This window comes from Triticum urartu, chromosome 2A (assembly GCF_056163025.1).
Source record: "Triticum urartu cultivar PI428250 chromosome 2A, HENAU_Tu73, whole genome shotgun sequence".
In the NCBI taxonomy this organism is placed as follows: domain Eukaryota; kingdom Viridiplantae; phylum Streptophyta; class Magnoliopsida; order Poales; family Poaceae; genus Triticum; species Triticum urartu.
In genome coordinates, this window is record NC_141874.1 from 18,900,295 (window position 1) to 18,911,296 (window position 11,002).

General features: G+C 42.0%; 1 protein-coding gene across 1 annotated transcript; it reads right to left on the reverse strand.

Annotated features, from left to right (window-relative positions):
• Positions 1–5,172: 5,172 nt before the first annotated feature.
• LOC125535148 (uncharacterized) lies at positions 5,173–9,961 on the reverse strand. The gene is made up of 2 exons (XM_048698197.2): positions 8,212–9,961; positions 5,173–6,543 (listed from the first exon to the last, which is right to left on the reverse strand). The coding sequence occupies exons 1-2, from the start codon at positions 8,718–8,720 to the stop codon at positions 5,469–5,471; spliced, it is 1,584 nt and encodes a 527-aa protein (XP_048554154.1). The 5' UTR covers positions 8,721–9,961; the 3' UTR covers positions 5,173–5,468.
• Positions 9,962–11,002: the final 1,041 nt, after the last annotated feature.

Here is an 11,002-nt window from a genome sequence, read left to right on the forward strand (position 1 = left end):
CGCACCTAGGGGGGTGGGCGCACCCTGGACCCTCGTGGCCAGGTGCTTGCTCCCCCTGCTATGTTCTCAGTGCGAGATATTCTCAAATATTTCATAAAAAATCATATTTAAATTTCAGGGCATTTGGAGAACTTCTATTTTCGGGGTATTTTCTATTGCATGGATAATTCAGGAAACAGACAGAAAAATACTATGTTTTCTTTATTTAATATAAATAACAGAAAGTAAAAAGAGGGTACACACAGTTTGTTCTTTCTAACTTCATCCATCTCATGCTCATCAAAAAGAATCCACTAACAAGGTTGATCAAGTCTTGTTAACAAACTCATTTCGAATTGCATGAAACCGGAGAATTTTCGAATAACGCTAGGTTACCTCAACGGGGATATGCACATCCCCAACAATAAGAATATCATATTTCTTCTTGATAGTAGGAAGAGGAAATTCAAAACCTCCAATAGTAATTGTTGAAATTTTTCCAATAGAATTGATACTGTGGGCTTGAGGTTGTTTTCTTGAAAAGTGTACCGTATGCTCATTACCATTAACATGAAAAGTGACATTGCCTTTGGTGCAATCAATAACAGCCCCTGTAGTATTCAAAAAGGGTTTTCCAAGAATAATAGACATACTATCGTCCTCGGGAATATCAAGAATAACAAAGTCTGTTAAAATAGTAACGTTTGCAACCACAACAGGCACATCCTCACAAATACCGACATGTATAGCAGTTGATTTATCAGCCATTTGCAAAGATATTTCAGTAGGTGCCAATTTATTCAATTCAAGTCTACGATATAAAGAGAGAGGCATAACACTAACACCGGCTCCAAGATCACATAAAGCAGTTTTAACATAGTTTCTTTTAATGGAGCATGGTATAGTTGGTACTCCTGGATCTCCAAGTTTCTTTGGTATTCCACCCTTAAAAGTATAATTAGCAAGCATGGTGGAAATTTTAGCCTCCGGTATCTTTTTTTATTAGTAACAATATTCTTCATGTAATTAGCATAAGGATTCATTTTAAGCATATCAGTCAAACGCATACGCAAAAAGATAGGTCTAATCATTTCAGCAAAGCGCTCAAAATCCTCACCATCCTTTTTCTTGAATGGTTTAGGAGCAAAGGGCATGAGTTTCTGAACCCATGGTTCTCTTTCTTTACCGTGCTTCCTAGCAACAAAGCCCCTCTTATCATAACGTTGATTCTTTGATTGTGGGTTATCAAGATCAACATCAAGTTCAATCTCTACATCATTGTCATTGCTAGGTTGAGCATCAACATAAACATCATCATTAACATTATCACTAGGTTCATGTGCATTACCAGATTGTGTTTCAGCATCAGAAATAGAAATATCATTGGGATTCTCAGGTGTGTCAACAACCCGTTCATTAGAAGCATGCAAAGTCCTATCATTTTTCTTTTTCTTCCTTTTAGAAGGACTAGGTGCATCAATATTAATTCTCTGAGAATCTTGCTCAATTCTCTTAGGATGGCCCTCAGGATACAAAGGTTTCTGAGTCATTTTACCACCTCTAGTCACAACTCTAACAGCATTATTATTTTTCTTACTATTTAATTCATTGAGAAAATCATTTTGAGCTTTAAGTACTTGTTCTACTTGAGTAGTAACCATAGAAGCATGTTTACTAATAAGTTTAAGTTCTCCTTTAACACTAGCCATATAATCACTCAAGTGTTCAATCATATAAGCATTATGTTTCAATTATCTACCAACATAAGCATTGAATTCTTCTTGTTTAACCATAAAATTATCAAACTCATCTAAGCATTGGCTAGCAAACTTAGTAGGAGAGATTTCAGCTTTATCATATCTATAGAGAGAATTTACCTTTACTACCTGTGTCGGGTTATCAAGACCATGTGTTTCTTCAACTGGCGGTAAATTAAGACCATGTATTTCTTCAACATGAGGTAATTCTTAACATCCTCATCTTTAATATCTTTTTCTTTCATAGATTTCTTTGTCTCTTGCATATCTTCAGGACTGAGAAATAGAATACCCCTTTTCTTCAGAGTTGTCTTAGGAGTTGGTTCACGAAGTGTCCAATTATTTTCATTAGTCGACATATTATTCAATAGAATTTCAGCTTGATCAATAGTTCTTTCCCTGAAAACACAACCAACACAACTATCCAGGTGGTCTCTGGAAGCATCGGTTAGTCCATTATAAAAGATATCAAGTATTTCATTTTTCGTGAGAGAATGATCAGGTAAAGCATTAAGTAATTGGAGAAGTCTCCCCCAAGCTTGTGGGAGACTCTCTTCTTCAATTTGCACAAAATTATATATTTCCGTTAAAGCAACTTCTTCAATTTTGCCAAGATTTTTTATTATTTCCAAAAATAGTCTCTGTAAAGTTTCAGGTCATTCCAAGAACTTTTATTTCTGCACAAAAATAACACCATGGCAATTCTGCTGAAAACAGCGTTAGTCCGGATTAGTTCCATTCAAATCATGCAAGTTAGAGTCCAAAATAAAGGCGAAAGTATTTGAAAAAGTAGATACGATGGGGACTTATCAGGCATAAATTGCAAACAACAAATAGAAAGGGGTGCCTTTCATCTGGCACTGCCCCAACTAAAACTTCGGCGGACAGTCGAATATGCAGAAACAAAATAAGTGCGCACAGGCACGCCTCAGGAGGCGCCACCAGGTGGCGCCCCAGCCTCTAGTACATTAGCCTAGATGGGGCGATTGCAATCCCAAACAGCCATCTGGCTTTGATCCGGGTCGAAGGACATCACCACGCTGTGCTCCTCTGAGTATAGTATCGTTGATGAGTGATGAATGAAATTCCAAATTCACAAAAAACAAGACTTGAGTTGTTCCATGAGAAGTGATGAAGTAGTCTTGGGTGCCAGGCTCTGTATTGTACAAGAGTTTTTTAAAATAATGTTTCATATTGTAAAAAAAATGATTCAATGTGTGTTTCAAAAATGTACATTACATTTAGAAAAATGTTTGTGATTTAGAAAATTGCCTATCCAATGTAAAAGAAAAACTTATACAGAGTTTTTTTAATGTTTCATATTGTACAAGAAATGTTTCAACATATGTTTGAAAAATATTTTACACGTATTTGACAAAATGTTCAAAACATGTATTTGAAAAATATTAATCATATGTTTTAAAATTTTAATCGTGTATAAATATGTGTTAGATGTATACAAAAAATGTATAATGTGTATGAAAAAATGTAGACATGAAAAACATATATTAAGAAAGATGTTAATCATCATCCATTTGAAAAATATTAAAGGTGTATAAAATGGGTTCCTGGTCTATACTAAAAATGTACAATGTGTATGAAAAAATTCTCTATCTTTACTGCTTAAAAAGAATGTAAGGTTTCATGTTACACATTTCTTATCACCATCCCTTCATCCAACCTTCCTCATGTGATAATCAATCACCTTAATTAGTTACCTTTTGAGCCAATTTCACTTTAATTTACTATACAAAACTCTCATCAAACTATAAGGTAAATCACGGGCAAGATTTGTATTTACACAATCGCATTAATGTGGGCAAATAAATCACAAGCTAACATACTAAAATATTTATATCCCGTTGCAACGGATGGACATTGTCCTAGTAAAAAATAAAAGTAAATGATAAGGGTGAAATCCAAAGAAAGAAACAAAGAAAAAAGAAAAACAAAAAGGGGGGAATCAAAGAAAACCAAAGAAACACAAAGAGAACCAATGCAAAGTGAAAAACAAAACTGAAAAAAACATGAAGAAAAATTTGTATGCATATATAGCATTGGGTTGGCCGAAAAACTGCAGTACCGTAATAGGAATCAGTACAGGCAACATCCAGCTCCCGCGTCCCAACCTTGGAGCTTCCTATCCTATGTTTTAAGAGCCTGTTTGTGACTGCTCTATTCTTTAAAATTCAGCTCCGCTCTGGAAAACACAAACAAAACGGGGTAGCTTCACGATATGTTGCTCCGAAAAAAAAACTTACAATCTAGGGAACAACTCCTAGTTTTTTATGAGGCTCTTCAGGGGTGCTTCAAAAAACTCTAGAAGCTGGAGTTGGAGGAAAATTACCCACGACTGCCACCAGTAAGTGGATACCCCTTCGTTTCTTCCTCGTCATCCAATCAAATAGATCCTTTCCACCAAATTTCTCATTCTTGAAATTGGAGCTAGATGAAAGCCAAGCATTATCTTTGATAGTGCTACAACTTCTGTATAAACTGCTTCAAAGTGGATTTGGTGAAGTGAAACTGATTTTGGTGAAGTAGAGCAGTCCCAAACAGGCCCTAAGCAACGTTCTGCCACCCACTCACCCAAAGGCTTCTATATGGGTTGGCCATGGTACAGCCTCAATAAATTTATGATATGTAATTGTTCATATTTAAAAATTTAAAGTCAAAAATTGTCAAATATGGTTTAAATAATAGAAAAATAAATGTATTATATTGTGAAAACAGTTATTGTACCTTAATATAAATGGTCAGACATTTGAAAATAAATTGTTCAACTCATGCTTAAAAGATGTTCATGTATATAAAATATGTGCTCATGTATTTTTAGAAAATTAATGATTTGATAGAAAAGAGTTTATGTATTTGAAAAGGTTGTCCGTACACATATGAATATATATGTTCATAATTTTTTTAAACGTGTTCAAATATTCACCTAAAAATTTAAATAGGAACTAAAACTTCACCGAAAGAGTAAAATCATAACGAAGATGGAGCAGAAAAAAAATAAACAACAGAAAGAATGAGCGAAAGAAATGGGTAATAGTCCACGAAAAAAAAAGTGAGAAACCCAAACGGTGTGACGGCCATATTGGGAACCTTGAGCCGATTGGCCGGCAAAACGGTGCTCACGGCGTAGAACAGATAGAGTTTGCCAATATTGACCCGAAGCTGAGAGGAGGCGTAGTTGAGGCGGCAGGTTCTCTTCTGTACGAGAGTTCTGGTGACGAGTTGCATGGACAACAAGTGACCCTGCAGCAAATGGAGGCCACTGTGGAAGGTGCGGCTCATCAGGAGATTGACTGACTGAGACTGACCCTGAAGACGCTATCATATTCATATTCATATCAGGAGGGAGTGAGAAAGGGGGTGTTTGTCAGATGTGAACTTCTCACTCATAAACTGAACACAAGCGCATTACAGCCATATATGGAAGCTGAAACAGAACTGGTGAGTTTCTGTTTACTCAATGTAGGGTACTGTTACAATTCTATATAACTGAACATACATATACATACATCAAAGAAGAATCAAGATATTATATGCACTTCGTGAACTCTTCGAACGCAATGTTGTGTACACTCAGCATTGTCTCTGTTAGAGAATAGACTTCCTGTGCCGCTATCGCCTAATGGGGCATACACACAAAAACAACAAAAACACCCATCCAAGGGTGATACACAGTATACAGGTAAAATAACTATGCATTGTAGTTTAGGTGTCTTTTCAGCTTTCAAAAAACTCACCAATCTTGTTTTCCAACTGCTCAGCAGTATACTCATTCTGACTCCTCCTTCGTGACATCAATCGCTTCAATGAAAGTCCTCTCCGATTCCCCTGCAGTGCATGCAGGAAGGCCTTGTATGGTGTAACAACTAGATTCTTTATCTCGTCTCGCAGTTCGTACTTAAGACTAGGTACAACCTTCCAGGTCATCTGGCGTTGGCAGATACTGACAAATCCTTGAGTAAATTCAGCCAAGGATGAACTGCGCGGGTTCTTCGGATAATCTTCCTTCAGTAATGACAGCACAAGTGGAACCCAACATTCCTCAAAGTAGCCCCTTCTGTATCTCTGGATCATACAAATGAGCCTGCTCACCAGTTCTACATTCCAAAAGGATGCTCCTGGATGGCGCATCATCTGCCAAACATCACACGCATTATTCAAGAGGATTATGTATTCTCGATCCTTTTCAGCTTGGCACATCTTTTTTGCATCTTCCTCCAGCTTGGATACCCAGCAATCAAACACGTGAGAGTAAGGATCAACGGTGCAATCTCCAGTAGCAAGTATTAACTGCACCATATCTGTGTTGCTGTCGAGAAACTCCAGGACTTGATTGAAAACAACAGTTGCTGGATGAATGGTAGATTCTTCACTGTTATCGATGCCACTTGCAGCCTGATCAAGTAATCCGCTTAAATTAGCCACCATCTTACACGACATAACAGCAATCTCACCAGATCTGTTCAAAGGTAAGCCCTGTAAATTGTACAGGACATCAACGAGTGCGTCAACGGTAGTCAGCACTTCCTTAACATGGCAAGCGCACCAACTTGCCTCGCTGAATGAACGTGCTACCTCAAGGAGCTTCTCAACAGATTGCCCAGCAACCAATGAAAAGCACTCTTCTTTTACTTCTTGACATAATTGCTGACTTTGCCCATTCAATTCTCGCCATATGAAGCAGACAAGTGCAGTAGCAACTTTTAGCTTGATAACAATATCAGTTGATTCTGTGGCCAACACACAAGGATCTCCCTGGAAAACTGATGGGTTTCCATCGAGATTGGACAATCTGTTTCATGGAAAAGATTCAAACATTAGAATCTACTGCAAAGTGCATAGAAACTTCCAAAAAGCTCCGCAGAAATTGTAAAAATCAAATGCCATTACAAGTAAAAGTAGAAATGTGTAGCAATTGGTAGGAAAGCAGGGCATAATATGCTACTCCCTCCGTTCCAAATTACTCGTCGTAGAAATGGGTGTATCTAGAACTAAAATACATCTAGATGCATCCATACCTGCGACAAGTAATTCGGAACGGAGGGAGTACATGGCAGGTGTATGTGTTTCCCTTTTTATGGAAAAAGCTAAGATTCCGAAACTCGGAAGTGGTATTAAAAATGTTCTGTAACTGGGTCTAACAGAGAAAGTGTGTGGTGAGGAGGACTGGATAGTCCAGCATACATATAGAGAGACTTTGAAACATTGCACATTGCAGAAAAGTATGGAGAAACTACCATATCAAAGCACATTGCACAGATAGTGCTCCGGTGATTCCCTTGGGGGCAAGAACTGTTGCACATTTAAAAAAATATCCCGATGAAAACACCATATTCACATAATAGATTCTAGTAAAATCTACTGCCTACACAGAAAATACCAAACTGTATTCTAGAGAAGAAAATACCAAACTGCTCCTACTAGAGCCGTGCCAGGCAGTGAGAAAATGTTGCCCATTTCATAGAAAATAGTCTTTAAAGAGAAGTATCCGATAAAAAACAGGTGCATGCGTACATCCTCTCTGGAGTTGAAAATTAAAGAGTGCTCCAGGGAGCTATGCCAACACAGAAACAGAGAGGTTTGCTGATACGAAATAAGGAGTGCCTAGATGGGGTTTCGAGTGCTTTTTTTTATCAACATTTGCTAGTACTCAGATTTACTGCAACATTGACCATTACATGGCATGATATCGACTAACAAAGCACGCAGCATGAAACCCAGATAACATCTGAATGCAACATTTTGGACTACAGACTACAACATTAGCCATTGGATCCATTCAACGATGTAACGTTAATCAAGTAAAAAAACTCGAATCAGGCCACCCGTTTGCCATTTCGTCGATGGAACAACAGTTCACAGCCAAACATACAGTGCGTGTGTGTAGAAAATGAAGAGCAGAAACCCAGTGGTGCAAAGGAGAAGTGCAGCTTGAGCTTTGTGTTTCAAACTTGTATGAGTATGGCTTATCGAACTTGTATATTCCAGCGGTTAACTGAAGAACCTTGGGAACAACTTGTGGCTATAAATCTGTGCTAAACCACTGGCTGTCTGCATCTTTAGCCGGGATAAATATTACCTGTATACTACTCCCTCTGTAAACTAATATAAGAGCATTTAGAATACTAAAGTAGTGATCTAAACGCTCTTATATTAGTTTACAGAGGGAGTACTACCTTAAAATGGAAACCCACTGTTCGTTGAATCCCATTGGAAAAATTAAGATGCTGAACGTTTCAGAGAGCAGTGAATGAAGACTGCAACGCATCAGCAACATTATTGTTAGCCCTCGCAATGAAATTTTGAAGAGAATCGAAAATGTTTCCTAACAGAACCTGAACCTGACAGAGCGGACAGAGACATCATACAGAATGAAATTTCCGTGGAAAAAAAATCGTACAGACTGAAACAAGAAAGAAAGAAAGAAAGAAATGGATGAGGAATTGGTAGAGTGCAACACCTGCGGATGGGGTCGTGGTAGTGGATCGCGGCTTGCCTGAGCATGCCGACGGCGTGACGCCGCCCCCGCGTCATCTCCTCCATGAATTCGGCATCGATGAGGCGGACTTGAGGAACTGCTTCGAGGCAGTGGATTTGCGGGTACCGGAAGTACCCGTCGGCGCCGGCGTGGGGCGCCCTGCGACGGAGGAGGATTGGACGGGTGTTGCCTTCCTGTTCGAAGAAGCCGCGGGCGGCGGCGGCGGCGACTGCGACCTTGTCCGCTTCCACCAAGGTGTGGGTGCGGGGCGGCTGCTGCTCCGGGAGGCGGCGGCCGTCTCCACCACCCGCGAACCCCTCCAGAGGCACGAGATTCCTCCAGAGCCACCAGACGACGACGAAGGCCACCGGCGCGGCGAGGTGGAGGGCAAGGTAGGCCGCCGCGGAGGCGCACAAAGGGCGCGGCGGCGGGGCCGAGGCGCAATCGAGATTCGGAATGCAAGACAGGTTGGCGTACACAAATTCAGGCATGGCCGCCGCCGGCGACGCTGCTGGGGCTAGGAGAAGTTCCGGGGAAAGGGGCGAATTGCCACTGTGAAGGAACGCGGGGACGGACGGAGAAGCTTTGGCCGTTTTTGCAAAGGCGTTGCTTGGTGCTCTTAATTTTTGGCTGAAATGACGGCGGTAGCGATGAGAGCGACAGCTGATGCGATGTGACCCTATCTTCTCTCTAGCTGCTCGCCAAATGAAAAGGAAAATCTCCTCTAAAGCGAGGTTTAAAAAAGGTTTGATTGGTATGCAAACGCCTTCTCAATACTATGGAATGTTTGCACTGGTCATTTCAATCACCTACTTCAAATTGTTACTATTAGTAGTATTCGTAGTGAGAGCAACTCCAATGAAAGACCCAAACGAACACCGATTTTATCCGTATGGGTCGCCTGTCTGTATGGGTCGCCTGTCTGCGTGTCCGCGTCCATTTTTTCGTTTAAGTCGGCTGATGCGTCCAACGGGAGGCAGGCGCATTTTTTGCATGTCCGCGTCGGCATTCAATCGAACACCTGGTGGGCGTGCTCCCACGCCAACTCGCACCGCTCCCACGAGCTCGCCGCCGCCGCCTCGCTCGCGAGCTCCCGGCCGCCGCTCGCCGCGCAAGCCCCACCCTCCGCCCCGCAGCTCACTCCGTCCCCGCGCCTGCATGTGCTCCATGTTGCACGCTTCGGATCACACCCGCCTGTGCTCCGAGTGCCGCGTGCGGCTGGCCGCGGCTAGCTAGCTAGCTAGCAACCGGGCGCGGTAGCACCAGCATGCATGCACGGCCAGCGGCGGCGGCTAGCTAGCTAGCTAGCACGCCCGCGGCGGGCAGCATTGCATGCATGCACGGCCAACTGCACCTAGTTAGCGCATGCGCGCGGCAACAGCACCTGCACGCACCCTCGCGGCCAGCTGCGGCTGCTTGTGGCTCGTCGCCGATCAGGACTCAGGAGCGCAGGGGCGGCAGCGTGGGTGCGGCGAGTGCCGGCCAGTCGCGGTGGGGTCGGGCGCGGCTGGGGCAAGGCGAATCGAGGATGGACGCGGCCGGGCGCAGCTGAGCACGGCGAGGCGAGGCCATGGCGAGTTGAGGACGGGCACGGGTGGGCGCGACAGCAGCGGGGCGCGGCTGGGAGCGGCGAGGCCATGGCGAGTCGACGCCGGGCGCAGCAGGGCGAGGAGTGGGGGCGACGAAGATGCCACGGGAGGAGGCCGGCGAGGCGCTCGCGGTGTGGCTTGGATGAGGAGAGAGAAAAAGGATGAGAGAGATGGGTGTGATGGGTGGGTGGTTGGATGCCATGTGGGCCACGCGGCACATGCAGTGGGCAGAAGCGGACGAGGAGAGCAGAGAAAACGTCCCCTTTGTGTCCGCCGGTGACCCAAATGCAACCCAAATTTGAAACGAAAATGGGTCCGCATGGACACAAAGCGAACACAAAATAAAAATAGGTCTCTACGTTGGGCAGTCATTTTGTCCGCGTCGATCCAAACGGACACAGACATATAAAATGAGTCGCCCCTTTGGAGTTGCTCTGAGTTACCTACTCCATTTGTGAACAAATGTAGGGCATTACAGCAAAAACGTCCTGGATTTGTGTACTCTCTTCGTCGTTGAAAGAGTGTACTTTCAATTTTGTTGAAAAGTCAAACTTTTTTATATTTGACCATATTTATATAATAATACGCCAACATTTATGCCATCAAATTAGTAGCATTAATGCACAATAAAATATATTGTTATCATATATCTATTTGATTTCACAAATATTAATATATATTTTTGCACAAAATCAGTCAAACTTTGAGATATTTGGTTCCTCCAACAAAGTTAGAAATAGTACTATATTTCAAGGACAAAGCGAGTACATATACTAGCGGTATTGGTAGAGAAGGCACTTTTTTATTAGTACTCCCTCCGTCCTATAATGTAAGGACTTGTTTGATTTCAATAAGTCACCTGATTTATAAGTCAGGTGACTTAAAACCAGTGATTTATAAGTCACGCCTGTTTGGTTGTTACCTGATTTATAGGTTACCTGACCACACTTTTTCACCTTGTTTTTTAATGTAAAAGTGGTGGGATCCACGCAAAAAGGATGACTTATAAGTTTTAAGTTGGGGTGGAGCAACTTATGACTTATAAGTTGGGGTGACTTATAAGTTGGGTCTGTTTGGTAAAATAAGTCACTTTTTTCATTTTTTGACATATAAGTTGGTGACTTATTTGGAATCAAACAGGCCCTAAGATATTTTTTAACACTATACTGGTATCAAAAGGCATC